The 16,817-nt window shown below is 43.1% G+C and overlaps 1 protein-coding gene across 1 annotated transcript in view; it reads left to right on the top strand.

Moving 5' to 3' along the window:
- Positions 1–10,333, top strand: part of LOC115462055 (zinc finger protein 2 homolog) — a 66,055-nt gene extending 55,722 nt beyond the window's left edge. The window contains exons 4-7 of the mRNA XM_030192103.1: positions 6,789–6,941; positions 8,530–8,616; positions 8,916–9,653; positions 9,738–10,333. Of these exons, the coding sequence (XP_030047963.1) occupies positions 6,789–6,941; positions 8,530–8,616; positions 8,916–9,653; positions 9,738–10,333 (1,574 nt within the window). The remainder of the gene's footprint in view (positions 1–6,788; positions 6,942–8,529; positions 8,617–8,915; positions 9,654–9,737) is intronic.
- The last annotated feature ends 6,484 nt before the right edge of the window (positions 10,334–16,817 follow it).

The following is a 16,817-nucleotide window of genomic DNA, read 5'->3' as shown; positions in this document are numbered from 1 at the left end:
AGACACTCACAAACTCTTCTACCTCGTGAATAAATTGTTAGACACCACACCAGTTACAAACAACAGCAAAGACATACCAGATGTCGACAACCTTGTGAAATACTTCAAGGAGAAAATTATACAATTACGACTTAAAATACCCACCAGCCCTATTGAACATGCCACACTTCTAGACTGTCTAGACCCAGAAGACGGAATATACCCAGCAGACAGAACCTGGACCGAATTCGAATTACTATCAGAAGACCTCATCTCTGAAACACTTAAAAGATTTGCCAAATCCCACTGCAAACTAGATATATGCCCAAACAACCTCATGAAATCAGCTCCTCAACAATTCATAATAGACCTAACGAACCACGTAAACTTCATGTTACAAAACGGACTTTTCCCAAAGGAAAAATTCTACTCACCCCAATACCTAAAGATCCAAAGAAAAGCGCAAGCGAAATAACCAATTACAGACCAGTAGCATCTATACCACTAATAACCAAAATAACTGAAGGGATGGTAACAAAACAACTCACAAACTATCTAAACAAGTTCTCAATACTGCATGATGCCCAATCAGGATTCCGGTCGAACCACAGCACAGAAACAGTATTAATTACCCTAATGACTAAATTTAAACAAATGATTGCAACCGGCAACAATATATTCCTCCTACAATTTGACATGTCAAGTGCCTTTGATATGGTTGACCACGGAATCCTATTACACATACTTGAATATTTTGGCATCAGAGGAAATGTCCTAAACTGGTTCAAGGGGTTCCTAACCCTGCACTCATATCAAGTCACATCAAATTCAACTACGTCTGCTACATGGACACCTGAATGTGGAGTACCGCAAGGATCACCCCTCTCACCAACTATTTTCAACCTAATGATGATCCCCTTGGCAAAACTCCTATCAAACCATAATCTTAACCCATACATATACGCCGATGATGTAACAATATACATCCCTTTCAAACAAGACATTAAAGAAATCTTCAATGAAATCAACCAAAGTCTACACAACATGAACACCTGGGCAGATGCATTTCGATTAAAACTAAACGCAGAAAAAACTCAATGCCTGATACTCGCCTCCCAATACAACACGAATGAATTTACCGCTATAAACACACCAAAAATAAACCTTCCAATATCAGAAACTTTAAAAATCCTTGGAGTCACTATTGACCGCCACCTAACACTTGAAACTCATGCAAACAACACAACCAAAAAGATGTTCTACTGCATGTGGAAACTGAAAAGAATAAGACCATTCTTCCCAAGATCTGTCTTTCGCAGCCTAGTGCAATCCCTCGTACTCAGCCATCTGGATTACTGCAACTCACTATACGCAGGTTGTAAAGAGCAAGTACTGAGGAAACTTCAAACAGCCCAGAACACAGCAGCCAGACTCATCTTCGGAAAACCAAAATACGAAAGTGCAAAACCCTTACGAGAGAAGCTACACTGGCTCCCACTCAAGGAACGCATTACTTTTAAAGTATGCACATTAGTCCACAAAATCATTCACGGTGAAGCCCCAGCCTACATGTCTGACTTAATAGACCTACCACCCAGAAACGCTAAAAGATCATCCCAAACTTTCCTCAACCTCCACTTCCCTAATTGCAAAGGCATAAAATACAAAGCGCTGCATGCATCAACCTTTTCTTATATGAGCACGCAATTCCGGAATACACTACCACGCAACCTGAAAACGATCTACGAACTAACCAACTTCCGCAAATTATTGAAGACTCATCTCTTTGATAAAATTTATTGAAAGGATCTAAACACATGAAGTCCACACACACTGTCAGTAATGCATCAACACATTCTCTTGGAATTTTCATCCCCCTTTAATTTTACCACATTTATAGCTTTACTTACAGAAAAATGTTATACTGAATGATCTCCTACTATTGTTTTGTTGCCCTATCAGTTTCCCGTTGTCTCTTTCCATTGTTCCACTGTTCTTTTCCCTCAACGATACTCTGACTTTGTTTTCGCATAACTCCTCATAATGTAATCCATAACCGAGTTGTAACAAATTGTATTTCCATCATTTACAATGTATTGTAAGCCACACTGAACCCGCAAATAGGTGGGAAAATGTGGGATACAAATACAATAAATAAATAAATAAATTAAATAAATAAACTGAGCAGAGGATTTCAATAAATCAAATCCTTTTCCTGTGTGGTGGGACAAAACATTCTTTGGATTTGTAAGCGATAGGAGGAAGTGCAAAAGTGGCAGTGTGAGGCTTAAAGGTGAAGGGAACAAAACATAGAAACTAATAAGGATAAAGTGGAATTACTCAACAAATATTTCTGTTCTGTGTTCACGGAAGAAGGACCGGGAGTAGGACTGCAGAAGACAAATGCGTGAGGTAGACCTTGACCAAATTTCAAAAAATCCAAATATACACGAAGTGATGGGGCCAGGGGGTAGTGAAGGTACCTAAGGAAGTTCTGGTGGCTCCCTGGCTGACCTTTTCAATGCTTCTCTAGTGGTCCCAGAAGACTGGAGAAGGGTGGATGTTGTCCCTTTCCACATAAATGGATGTAAGGAGGAAGTTGGGAAATACAGGCCAGTTAGTTTTACCTCAGCAGTAAATAATGTTAACGCTTCTAAAACAGAGGATAGAGAGATTTCTGGAATCAAACAGGTTGCAGGATCAGAGACAACATGGTTTTACTAGAGGAAGGTCTTGTCAGACTAATCTGACTAACTTTTTTGACTGGGTTACCAAACAGTTGGATTTAGGGGGAGTACTTAGATTTCAGTAAAGCTTTTTTTGTCACGGTTCTGCATAGGCAACTGATAAATAAACTGAGTGCTCTCGGTCTGGACCAAAAAGTCACTAAATGGGTTAGAAACTGGTTAAGTGGAAAAAGACAGAGGGTGATTGTAAATGGCGTACCCTCAGAGGAAAAGGATGTTACCAGTGCTGTGCTACAGGGATCGGTCCTCGGTCCGGCTCTTTCTTTGTGAGTGATATTGTGGAAGGGCTGTCGGGTAAGATTTGCTTTTTTGAAGATGATACAACACTCTGTAATAGGGTAGACACTCCTGATGGCGTAAATAGAATGAGGAGGGATCTAGCTAAGCTAGAAGAATGGCCCAGAAATGGGGTGTGGCCATGGAAGGAACATGTGCAGGTCATTGGTGTTCCATAAATTTACATGCAGTATTATAGAATACAGCTGTTCTATGCCTAAGTTAGGCGCAGGCCTTTATTTAGTTGGCGTAACTGATCACACCTAAATTTATCCCTAGATCCGGGCGCTACATGTATTCTATAAATTGTGCCTAAGTTTAGGCACAGTTTATAGAATACCACTAAGCATGTTTCTTCCCCGAGGTCCGGAGAACCTTTCTAAGCTTATCTCACGAGATCCAAGATGGCGTTGCTCTGTTAGGACGCTCCGAACCTCGCTCTCAAGATGCCGAAGTGTAGGGGGAGAATAGCGGGCAGAGCTTCCCCACCTCAACCCCCTTTACCGGGTCCAATTGACCAATTTTTGAGGCCACGAGCAGTTGTATCTGAATGCGGAATGCCACCAGTAGGGAACGTCGGCGAAAGGGAGATTTCGGCTTCCCCCGGTCTCAAAACAACTTTGAGCCTCGCAGTGCGAACTCTGCCTCCCCAACCCCTCGGCGCAAGTTCCTTCCTCTCTGACCCGACAGGGTCCCCCTTGGAAGAAGGCACGGACCCAGGAGAACGCCGGGGAGAAGCGTCGATTCTATCTGAGGAGGGAATGGAGGGCAGTCTGCCCACAGTGCCGGTGGGAAACGAAGGAAGAGAAACTGAGAGTCGAAGTGAAGATCGTGAGCAGTGTTCAGCAAGGTTTGAACTTCCTAAAGAGTTAGCAGTAAAACCAAAAGAAGTGACTCTAGATGTTTTGTGGGACTTAATGTCTAACCTGGGACAGATTTTCCTTAAACAAGTTAATGAGGTTTTACCAAAAGTAAAGCATATTGAAATGGAATTGCAAAAAAAGGAAGAAGAGACTAAAGTTTTGAATGAAAAAGTAGAAAAAATTGATCAAAGGGTTATGAAGTTGGAAACAATACAAACTACGATGTTAAAAGATGTGACGAATATCAGGCAAAAAATGGAAATATTTGATAATTTCACTAAAAATCATAACCTGAGATTTGTCAATTTTCCTAGGTTACCAAATGTTCTTCCCTTGGATATGTTGAAACGTTATTTTTCTGAAGTTTTGAATATCTTGGAAAAGGATTTTCCACCCTTTTCACAAGTATATTATGTCCCAGGAAAAAATTTGAATCAAGAAAAACCGATAGATGTCTCTCTTTTGCTTGAGACCTCTGACTCTGACTTGGCGACGGCTGCTACTTTGGTGGCGACTGTCGCATTGATGCCTGATAAGAACTGGATTTTCCGTCTGTTTTTCCAAAATAAAGAGAAACCCTTTTTGGGTTTCAGAATAATGCTATTTCCTGATGTCTCTAAGGAGACAAGAAGACGGAGGAAACAATTTTTGCTCCTTAAGCCGGAGGTTTTGAACTTGGGGTGTACCTTCTTTTTAAGGTACCCCTGCAAGTGCATAATAAGGCTTGGGAGTAAAAAATACATGTTTACTGAACCTGTCCACGTTTCAACACTGATAACCTCAGTTAAAATGGAGAAGCACTAAGGAGAAGATGTACAATTTCTTAGCAGAGCAAGAATTGCCGTTTAATTAGTTCCTGTGTTATATTTCTCCCCTAGATTATTTAATCTTGGATCTCCATTTATGGACTTGAGAGTCATAAGGTTTTGAAAAGTAAAGATTTATTTACTTTTTTTTCCCCTTTTTGCTTTTTTTTTCTTATATTCACTTGTGTAATTCCTATTATTGACTCTATCCTAACCAAGATGTTTCTTGTAAATATTGTTTAAATGAATAAATAATAAAATTAAAAAAGCATGTTTCTTCCCCATATATAGAATTATAGACCTCAATATGTATTCTTTGGAAGAAAGATAAGCTAGAGAGAGGATATGATTGAGACACTGAAATATCTCATAGGAGGCAGGTCTCTTGCAACTAAAAGCTCTGGAATGAGAGGGCATAAGATGAAGTTAAAGGAGGATAGACTCAGAAGTAATCTAAGGAAATACTTCTTTACAGAAAGGGTGGTGGGCGTGTGGAACCACCTCCCAGTGGAGATGGTGAAGACTAGGACTGTATTTTTATAAACTTCTTTTATTTTATTCTGGGAACAGTGGAGCATGTGCTGATTGTATCTTTACACCAGGGGCGTATCTGCGTGGGGCCTCAGGGGCCTGGGCCCCCGCAGATTTCGCCCTGGCCCCCCCTACCGCTGCCAACCCTCCCCCTCCGTTGCTCGCCTACCTTCGCTGGCGGGGGACCCCAACCCCCGCCAGCCGAGGTCCGCGTCCTCCTGCCGCTGCCGGCTGCCTTTGGTCCTTTCATTTTTCCATTGAAGCTGGCGCCGCCGCCGACGAAAAAGTTTCTTTTGAATCTGACGTCGCTGCACGTTGTACGTGCAGGACGTCAGACTCAGAAATTGTTTCTGAGTCTGACGTCCTGCACGTACAACGTGCAGCGACGTCAGATTCAAAAGAAACTTTTTCGGCGGCGGCGGCGCCAGCTTCAATGGAAAAATGAAAGGACCAAAGGCAGCCGGCAGCGGCAGGAGGACGCGGACCTCGACTGGCGGGGGTTGGGGTCCCCCGCCAGCGAAGGTAGGCGAGCAACGGAGGGGGAGGGTTGGCAATGGCAGCGGCTGGGGGGAGGGGGATCGGCAATGGCGGCGGCGGGGGGGGGGGGGCTATAATGTGCCCCCTCACTCTGGCCCTGGCCCCCCCTACCGCCGCAGGTCAGATACGCCCCTGCTTTACACTTGGCAGTTCCTGTTTATAGGAATGAGCCTTGGACTGATTTCAGACACCCATAGCTATTTCTGCAATTTTCAGACCTCACTGACCCATCTAGGAAACAGACTCCTGGGTTTCCTTCTCCTGCAAACAGATCTATAGCAACCAGATGAAGGACAGACTGTATCAAAAAACTACTGATAGCACAGATTTCCATTATGTTTATGCTGTAGCAGAATCTACAACAGAGCTGGAGGAATAACTTAATGGCTAGTGCAGCGGGCTATGATCCTGGCAACCTGGGTTCAAGTCTCACCAAGTTCCTTGTGACCATGGATGGGCAAGTCGCTTAACCCTCCATTGCCCTGGGTACACAAATTTAGATTGTGAACTCTAGGGACAGAGTACCTGCATGTAATGTGTAGATTACCCCTCATTTTTTTGTCTATACTAAGGGAGGTGCCTATGAAAACAACATCATTCTGTGCACTTATAGGGTCTATGGGAATATTTTTTTAATGCCAAAGGAAGATCCACCGTAGTGGAGAAACACTGGAATCCCATGGAGAATGCAAAGAGAAAGGAACAGTGGGAAGTGGACTCTGGATCCTCAGGGACAAACGAGAGACATGTCAGAAATGCAATAAAACGGTATTTATTGATGATTGAAGACTCGTCACAGTACTGTGTTTCGGCCAAAGGCCTGCCTCAGGAGTCTAAAGTAACACATAAAAGAAATATACAATGTACTAAAAAGGCAGATTTTACAGCAAAGGTATTATATATAAAAAGTTAAACTTCAATCATAAATAAATACTGTTTTATTGAATTTCTGAAATTTCTCTCATTTGTCCTGGGGAGCCACAGTCCACTTCTCACTGTTCCTGTTAATTTTTTTTTTAACGTATTGTACTATCTTTTTCCTATAACAGGCTCCCACAATGTCAAGCCTGCCATTTTAATCCAGTTTGAGCAAGACAGATTCAGGACTGAGCCTTCAGGATCTAAGGAAAGTGGAAATTTGACCTGTACAGACACACGTGAGGAACTGCATCAAACAGGTGATATAGCTTGGATTAAAGCTGGTAATGAGTTGATTCAAACATGACCTATAAGAAAAACAGCTTCTCTGGACCAGGCACAGTGAGAATGAAGTGTTTTAATCATGGTCCCTGCTTCTAACCTTTGTTTCTCTTATTTCTACTTTTCTCCTTCCACTTTCTGATTTGCCTTTCTTTCCTCTCTTTTTCTTACTCTTCCTTACCATATTCCCATATGTGTCTGGTCCTTCCCCTTATTTTTCTTTCATCACCTACTGTCTCTCATCCTGTATCAGTTTTTGTAATCCTTCTTGTATTTCTTACTATTTCTGGCCTCTCTTAGTGCTGCTCCAAGATGCTAAACTTTCCTTCCACCTACCCAGTAGCAGGGGCTTAGGCAGACCTGCCATTTTGGGTGGGCCCAGAGTTAACCTAGGTGGGCCCTTCCAACCCCCATCCCTACCCCTGTACATACATACAATATAGTTTTGGGGTTTTTTTAATGACCCAGCGTCTGCCCATTTCTCTCTGAACCTCCTCCCCGGTTCTGCCTCAGAGCCGTTGGCCATTTTAATTCCTATAGGCAACCTGCACTGCCCTGCAGGCTTCTCTCTACCACGTCCCCACCAAAGAAACAAGAATTGACATCATTGAGAGCAGGACATGATAGAGAGAAGCCTGCAGGGCTGGCACAGGATGCCTATAGGAATTGCTGCCGGCAGTAGCTCTGAGGTAGACCAGGAGGGGGTGGTTCTAGAGAGAGATGGGCAGATGCTAGGCCGCGAGTGGAGAAGAGGGAGAGAGAGTAATGAGGCGCTGCCACTGAAGAGTTTTGGGGGGCCTCATGGGCTGCTGACTGGGTGGACCAGAGGCAAGAATGGGTGGGCCTGTGCCCACCCAGGCCCACCCTTAGCTACGCCACTGCCCAGTAGCTTGTGGGTTTTGTTCTCTGTGAGCCGCATAGAGCTGCCAGTACGAGAGAGGCAGGCAGGATAGATTTACTGTAGGAGGCTGGAGAAAATACAGCCCCCACTGGGATCAACAGGAAGAATGAGGAAAGATGGCCAAATTGGCAATTCTAGGAGAGATTAATATAGGAAGGACCACACTGATAGCTATAGAAGGTGGGAGTGAGGCTTTTTTTTTTTTTTTTTGTTAAGTCCTTCTTCCTCTGCTGTTATGGAATTCTTGTCTCCCCTATTACAGAATCTAATTTACCTTTTTTTAATTTCTTTTGTAATGGCTCTTTGTCTTTACTCAAATTATTCTAGTACAGAGACAAAAACATGAATTGTATGAAAAGGCAAATTAAATAAAAAAGGAAGATTGTGAAATCTTCCACTGGAAGTACCAGGGGAAGGTGGGCAGGAGACCCAAATTGATAGCACCAGAGTGAAGGGAGGTGGGATTCTATAACAAAGGGCATATTATGCAGCAGTTCTAATTACTATAGTATTGTAGGTACATGGTTCATTTTCAGAACTACTTAGGATCCTAAACTTCTTCACCAGGACACTTACATTTTCAGAGATCATAAAAAATCCCATTATGTCACTTTTTAACCAAGTTTTGCTTTTTGAATGTCTTACGCTTTCCTATAAAACCTAAGTTTATTTTTCCATTCTTTTTACAGGCAGCCAAAATTATACTGCTGAGCTTACAGTAGAGATCCTGAAAATGGAAGAAATTCCTCTCGGTGAGCAACTTGATACCAAGAGTGGTGAGCAAAGAATTCCTTGCTATGTGCTGTAGAGTATTTCTAAATTTTCACATAGAGATTTTGGTTAGTGAATGAAATGAGAGTGAAGGGAATCGCTGCATTGACTGGAGGGGAAGACGAAATGTCCAGAACCAGTGGATGAGATCAGGATGGTGTATTTATGCCTCTTCATGTGCTATTGCCCACCTACACCTGTCTAAAAGCAAGTGACTTTAAAGACTTCTGTGGGGATATTTGCCTGTATATGTTTTACTCAGTAGTTTATAATTTATGTACATATTTTCATTTTTATTCAACAGATGATGGACTTGGGAATAAGAAAATGAAAGTGTGCAATGGGCAACAGAAGGAGGAATGGAAGTACAAAGACCCCTCTAGAGTGAGCCTGGATCCTTCAGTAGGAGGTATTAGTAATGTAAGACTACCTAGAAGGAACGAAAATACCACAAAAGGAGAAAGCTTGACTGTAAATATTGAACAAGAGAAAACTTCCACCAACTGCCCAAATCTCAGACAAAATCAGAGAATTAGCAGAGAGAGACTATGTCAGAGCACTATATGTGAGGAAATGGTCACTGGGAAGTCAAACCTGACAAGACAAAAAACAATTCAGAGACAAGACAAATTGTTCCAGTGTACGGAGTATGAAAAATCATTTGCATATAAATCACAGCTTAGAAGTCATCAAAAAGTTCCCAAAGAAAGAAAACCATTAAAATGTTCTGTACATGATAAAAACTTCAGTCACGGTTATGAACTGAGAAGACATGAATTAATCCACGGTAGCAAGAGACAAGTACAACAAACGAACCTCAAGGGAGCAAAGTTATTTAAATGTTCAGTATGTGATAAAAGCTTCGCTCAAAACAATAACCTCAGAATTCATGAAAGAATTCACACCAGAGAAAAAACACATAAATGTTCTGAGTGTGGTAAAAGCTTTAATCAAAAAGATCAACTCAGAATTCATAAAAGAATCCACACTGGAAAAAAATTATATAAATGTTTTCAATGTGGTAAAAGATTCAATCAAAAAGGTAACCTTAGAATTCATGAAAGAATCCACACTGGAGAAAAACCGTATAAATGTTCTGTATGTGGTAAAAGTTTCAATCAAAAAGGTAACCTTGGAATTCATGAAAGAATCCACACTGGAGAAAAACCATATAAATGTTCTGAATGTGGTAAAAGCTTTAATCAAAAAGATCAACTCAGAATTCATGAAAGAAACCACACTGGAGAAAAGCCATATAAATGTTCTGTATGTGGTAAAAGTTTCAATAACCTCAGAATTCATGAAAGAATCCACACTGGAGAAAAACCTTATCAATGTTCTGAATGTGGTAAAAGTTTTAATCAAAAAGATCAACTTGGAATTCATGAAAGAATCCACACTGGAGAAAAACCATACAAATGTTCTGAATGTGGTAAAAGTTTCAATCGAAAAGGTAACCTCGGAATTCATGAAAAAATCCACACTGGAGAAAAACCATATAAATGTGCTGAATGTGGTAAAAATTTCAATCAAAAAGGTAACCTCAGAATTCATGAAAGAATCCACACTGGGAAAAAACCATATAAATGCTTTGAATGTGGTAAAAGTTTCAATCAAAAAGCTAACTTCAGAATTCATGAAAGAATCCACGCTGGAGAAAAACACAATAATGTTCTGAATGTGGAAAAACTTAAGACACAAGTTTTCTCTCGGAATTCATGAAAGAATCCACACAGGAGAAAAACCATTTATGTGTTCTCTATTTGATAAAAGCTTCACTCAAAAAGGAACACAAATTCATGAAAGAATCCACCATGGCGAAAAATGTGGACAAATGTGCTAAGGCAGAGGTTCTCAACCCTTCTCAACCCAGTCCTCGAGCCACGTTTAGCCAATCAGGTTTTCAGGATAGCCACAATGAATAAGCATGAGACAAATATGCATACAATGGAGGTAGGACACACAAATGTATCTCATGCATATTTATTGTGGGTATCCTGAAACCTGACTAGCTAGGTGTGTCTGAAGGATTGGGTTGAGAGCCCCTGTGCCAAGGTGACTTTCCTTAGGGGAAGGTAAGCAAAACTGAAAATATCTTTCTCTCTGATGACTGTAAGTAAAGGAACTTGAACAGGAAGAAACAACAGTTAAGCAGGAACCGCTGAGAAAAAAAATCAGTAAAGAATATTGTAGGAGACTATGGGCTCTGTTTACTAAGGTGAGCTAGCATTTTTTAGCGTGTGCACAAAATAAGCACGTGCTAACTGTGTGGGTGCCTACACAGTTAGTGTGCGCCAATTGTTAGTGCATTCTAAAAGCACTAACGCGGCTTAGTAAACGGCCCTAAAACTGATATTGAAGAGCGCATTAACGTCATAGAATAAGATACTGGCAGTTAATCGACTGACATTTCCTGCAGTCTAATATAGCTTTGGTATTGTAGACTGGTCCTAGATGTGCGAATGAAACTCATCAGTGTCCACAGTGAACGGGGACGACCATCTCTAAGGGCGTCCATCTCTAAGGACGTTCCAGCGAAGGGGCAGGGAAACCCATATTATTGACACAAGATGGGCGTCCATCTTTCGTTTTGATAATACGGTCGGGGACGCCCAAATCTCAACATGTAGGTCGACCTTAGAGATGGTCGACCTGAATGTTGAGATTGTCGACCTTAGAGATGGTCGTCCCCGGTTTTTCGGCAATAATGGAAACTGAGGACGCTCATCTCAAAAACGACCAAATCCAAGGCATTTGGTTGTGGGAGGAGCCAGCATTTGTAGTGCACTGGTCTCCCTCACATGCCAGGACACCAACCGGGCACCCTAGGGGCCACTGCAGTGGACTTCAGAAATTGCTCCCAGGTGCATAGCTCCCTTACCTTGGGTGCTGAGCCCTCCAAAACCCACTCCCCACAACTGTACACCACTACCATAGCGTTAGGGATGAAGGGGGGGCACCTACATGTGGGTATAGTGGGTTTCGGGTGGGTTTTGGAGAGCTCAAATTTACCACCACAAGTGTAACAGGTAGGGGTGGCCTGGGTCCGCCTGCCTGCAGTGCACTACATCCACTAAAAACTGCTCCAGGGACCTGCATACTGCTGTGATGGAGCTGGGTATGACATTTGAGGCTGGCATAGAGGCTGGCAAAAAATGTTTTTAAATTTTCTTTTTTTGGGTGGGAGGGGGTTGGTGACCACTGGGGGAGTATGGGGAGGTCATCCCCGATTCCCTCCAGTGGTCATCTGGTCAGTTTGGGCAACTTTTTGAGGCTTGGTCATGAAAAAAAGGGACCAAGTAAAGTCAACCAAATGCTCATGAGGGACGCCCTTCTTTTTTCCATTATTGGCCGAGGTCGCCCATCTCTTAACCATGCCCCCGTCCCGCCTTCAGTACAGTGCCAACACGCCCCCGTGAACTTTGGTTGTCCCCGCGATGGAAAGCAGTTGAGGACGCCCAAAATCGGCTTTCGATTATGCCGATTTGGGCAACCCTGAGAGAAGAACGCCCATCTCCCGATTTATGTTGGAAGATGGGCATCCTTCTCTTTTGGAAATGCCCCTGAAGGTCATCTGTAAAAATCAGCGTATGCCAAGACTGTATATTCCTAGAGCTAAAGGTGAAATGGGTGTCATAGAAATAGATTACATCTATTGAGCTACTATCATAGGCTTCCAGGCTTACATAATGGCATCATTAGGTCCCAATGCACAAAAAATGTTGAAAAATGAAAGAAAATTTCCAGAATCCACTTCCATTATTAAACTTGGGCAAGTGTTCTGATGAGTAGAAGGAATGGGTGAAATGCCATTGCTACCAAAAGGGGAGGAAACAACAGAACTTGCAAAGGAAGAGAAAAAACTCTTTAAGGAATTAGGTCAGCAGGGATAAAATAACAAGTGGCAACTACATAAGTACAGTGGGAAATACAAATTGTTACTCCAAGAACCATTCGTGGATTAACATTGGACACATGAAAGGTTAAGGAGAGGTGAATTGAAACCTAAGGATGAGTGATTGACAGTTGCAGTCTAAGACAGCGAATTACAAACAAGATGGTTTACAACAAGCATTGAAAAAACTGATGCAACAGTATGTAAATTCTGTAAGAAAAAGCTAGGAACACACATCTCATGGCTGGCTGCAAAGTGCTAATGGCATAAAATTTTTATACAGAAAGGCACAACAAGGTGGCACATCCATTGAAAGCTCTGCAGATCTCTCTCATGAATATCCTGAAAACCTGACTGGCTGGTGTGCCTCCAGGACCAGGTTTGGGAGCCACTGCTGTAAGCATTACAACATCAGTGTACCAGAAAAGCATTGGGATCATGTCTGTAAGAGAACTATGGGACATAAAGAGGTTATAATAATCTGGGACATCCTCATCCCAATTGATAAAAAGCTGGATACAAGAAAATCGGATACAGTGGTAAAGAGAAAAACACCAGAATGCATTTATTATAGAAGTGTCAGTCCAAGTAATCATTCTGTGAATCATGTGTAAAGAGAGACGATCCTCGAGTACCAAAACTGGAATCAGAGACCAAGAAGATGCGACAGAAAGATACAGAAATATTTCCAATCGTTGTGGGCACCACATGTTGTATTAAATTAAATTTCACCACACCTGGATATGTTGCCTATAAGCATTACAGTGTATGAACTCCAGAAGGAAGCTGTCTTTGGCATGATGCAAGCATTATGGTAAAAGTTAGCAGTAAATCTAAGAGACTGAGATCATACTTCACTTACCTTGCCTTAAGAATATAGTATAAGAGTAGCCATACTGGGTCAGACCAGTGGTCCATCTAGCCCAGTATCCTGTTCTCCAAACAGTGGCCAAGCCAGGTCACAAGTACCGGGCAGAAACTCAAATCATGGCAACACTCCATACTACAAATCCCAGGGCAAGCAGTTGCTTCCCATGTCTGTCTCAATAGCAGACTATGGACTTTTCCTCCAGAGTCCAAACCTTTTTTAAACCCAGATACACTAACTGGTGTTACCACATCCTCCTGCAAAGAGTTCCAGAGCTTAACTATTTGTTGAGTGAAAAAATATTTCCTCCTATTTGTTTTGAAAGTATTGCCATGCAACTTCCTCGAGTATCAACTAGTTTTTGTACTTTTGGAACGAGTAAAAAATCGATTTACCTCTACTCGTTCTACACCACTCAAGATTTTGTAGACCTCAGTCATATCTCCCCTCATCCGTCTCTTTTCCATTCTGAAGAGCCCTAACCTCTTTAGCCTTTCCTCATATGAGAGAAGTTCCATCCCCTGTATCATTTTGGTCGCTGTTTGAACTTTTTCTAATTCCGCTATATCTTTTTTGAGGTACAGCGACCAGAACTGAATGCAATACTCAAGGTGTGGACACACCATGGAGTGATACAAAGGCATTATAGTATTTTCGGTTTTATTTACCATCCTTTTCCTAATAATTCCTAGGCTTTTTTGGCTTCATTGCTGTCATGGTATGTTTAAAATTAACCCACCTGGAGATGTTGCGCCCAAGAGAAATGATTTAAATGTTCTGAATGTGCTATCATTTTGAATTGAAAATAAAGAAGTGTTACAGCAACCAAAGTAAGTTAATGGGGTGTTAAATATTTGCTGGTGCAAGAGACCATTATAGAATGTGTTAGGGTAGAAATGCTGGAGGATGGATGGGAAGAGATAAAGGGATTATAAATGAGGGATGTTTTAATTGTACTTGAGTTTTATGCTATGTGAAGTTGTCTTTTTTTTTTTTTTTTTTGTGACTCAGCCCTTTTGAATTTTCAGTCTTGTCATTGTGCTTTAATTCTAGATCTATGTTGACGTGGAGGGGCATTTTTGAACGGGGACGGCCATCTCTAAGGGCGCCCATTTCTAAGGACGACACCGCGAATGGGCGGGGCAACCCATATTATTGAAACAAGAAGGGCATCCATCTTTCGTTTCGATAATACGGTCGGGGACGCCCAAATCTCAACATTTAGGTCGACCTAAATGTTGAGATCGCCGATTTTAGAGATGGGCGACCTCGATTTTCGCCGATAATGGAAACTGAGGATGCCCATCTCAAAAATGACGAAATCCAAGGCATTTGGTCATGGGAGGAGCCAGCATTCGTAGTGCACGGGTCCCCCTGACATGCCAGGACACCAACCGGGCACCCTAGGGGGCACTGCAGTGGACTTCACAAATTGCTCCCTTACCTTGTGTGCTGAGCCCCCCCCCCCTCAAAAAAAAACCCACTCCCCACAACTGTACACCACTACCATAGCCCTTAGGGATGGGGGGCACCTAGATGTGGGTACAGTGGGTTTGTGGTGGGTTTTGGAGGGCTCTCATTTACCACCACAAGTGTAACAGGTGGGGGGGGGGGGGGAAGGGCCTGGGTCTGACTGCCTGAAGTGCACTGCACCCACTAAAAACTGCTCCAGAGACCTGCATACTGCTGTGATGGAGCTGGGTATGACATTTGAGGCTGGCATAGATGCTGGAAAAAGATTTTTTTTTAATTTTTTTTTTTGGGTGGGAGGGGGTTGGTGACCACTGGGGGAGTAAGGGGAGGTCATCCCCGATTCCCTCCGGTGGTCATCTGGTCAGTTCGGGCACCTTTCGAGGCTTGGTCGTGAACAAAAATGGACAAAGTAAAGTTGGCCAAATGCTCATCAGGGACGCCTTTCTTTTTTCCATTATCGGTCGAGGACACCCATCTCCTAAGCACGCCCCAGTCCCGCCTTTGCTACACTGCCAACACGCCCCCTGGAACTTTGGTCGTCCCCGCGACGGAAAGCAGTTGAGGGCGCCCAAAATCGGCTTTCGATTATGCCGATTTGGGCGACCTTGTGAGAAGGACGCCCATCTCCCGATTTGTGTCGGAAGATGGGTGCCCTTCTCTTTCGAAAATTCACCTGTAAGTGGCATGTTTTACATAATATGATCAAGGAAGGGCACTGGAGTTGTAACAGAATTGTGGATGCCAGCAGAATTGGGTTATATTTGAAGTGCTGTGTCCTAACAACTATAAGTATTTATGTATACGAAGGGTGGGTTGGTGTTGGTGTGTGTGTGTTGGTGTGAGGAGAGTGACAGTAGTGTGTTTTTGTATATGATATGTTTATATGTGCAGTCTACCACATCTATCCCGCTAACAGTCGGTGTACCCCAAGGATCTGTCCTAGGACCTCTCCTCTTCTCCATCTATACCTCTTCCCTTGGTGCTCTGATCTCATCCCAATGCTTTCAATACCACCTTTATGCTGATGATACCCAGATCTACCTCTCCGCACCGGATATCTCAGCTGAAATCCAGACCAAAGTATTGGCCTGCCTGTCTGACATCGCTGCCTGGATGTCTCACTGCCACCTGAAACTAAACATGACCAAAACCGAGCTTCTCCTCTTTCCCCCTAAACCTGCCTCTCCTCTCCCCCCGTTCTGTATTTCGGTAGATAACACTCTCATCCTCCCTGTCCTGTCTGCGCGCAACCTTGGAGTCATCTTTGACTCCGCTGTCTCCTTCTCTGCTCATATTCAGCAGATTGCCAAAACCTGTCGTTTCTTTCTCTATAATATTAACAAAATTCGCCCTTTCCTCTCTGAGGACGCTACCAAAACCCTTACCCACACCCTTATCACCTCTCGCCTAGACTACTGCAATTTGCTTCTGGCTGGTCTCCCGCTCAGCCATCTATCTCCTCTTCAATCTGTCCAAAACTCTGCTGCGCGTCTTATATTCCGCCAGAGTCGCTATACTCACGTTAGCCCTCTCCTCAAATCGCCTCACTGGCTCCCTATCCGCTTCCGCATACGGTTCAAACTTCTCCTTTTGACCTACAAGTGCATCCACTCCGCAGCTCCTCAGTACCTTTCTGCTCTCATCTCTTCCTACACTCCTCCCCGTGAACTCCGTTCGCTGGGTAAATGTCTCCTGTTGTCCCCCTTCTCCCCCAGTGCTAACTCCCGGCTCCGTTCCTTCTGTCTCGCTGCTCTCTATGCCTGGAATAGACTCCCTGAGCCAGTACGTCAGGCTCAGTCTCTGGCTGTCTTCAAGTCTAGGCTTAAAGCCCACCTCTTTGCTACTGCTTTCGACTCCTAACCATGACTCTCTTACTCAACACCCTCACTTATCACCATTACCACTGCAATTTCCCCACCCTTGGCTGTCTGTTCGTCTGTCCAATTTAGATTGTAAGCTCTGTTGAGCAG

Source organism: Microcaecilia unicolor, chromosome 2, assembly GCF_901765095.1.
Source record: "Microcaecilia unicolor chromosome 2, aMicUni1.1, whole genome shotgun sequence".
Classification (NCBI taxonomy): Eukaryota; Metazoa; Chordata; class Amphibia; order Gymnophiona; family Siphonopidae; genus Microcaecilia; species Microcaecilia unicolor.
The sequence above is the reverse complement of the archived record's forward strand: the minus strand, read 5'-3'. Positions and strand labels throughout refer to the sequence as shown.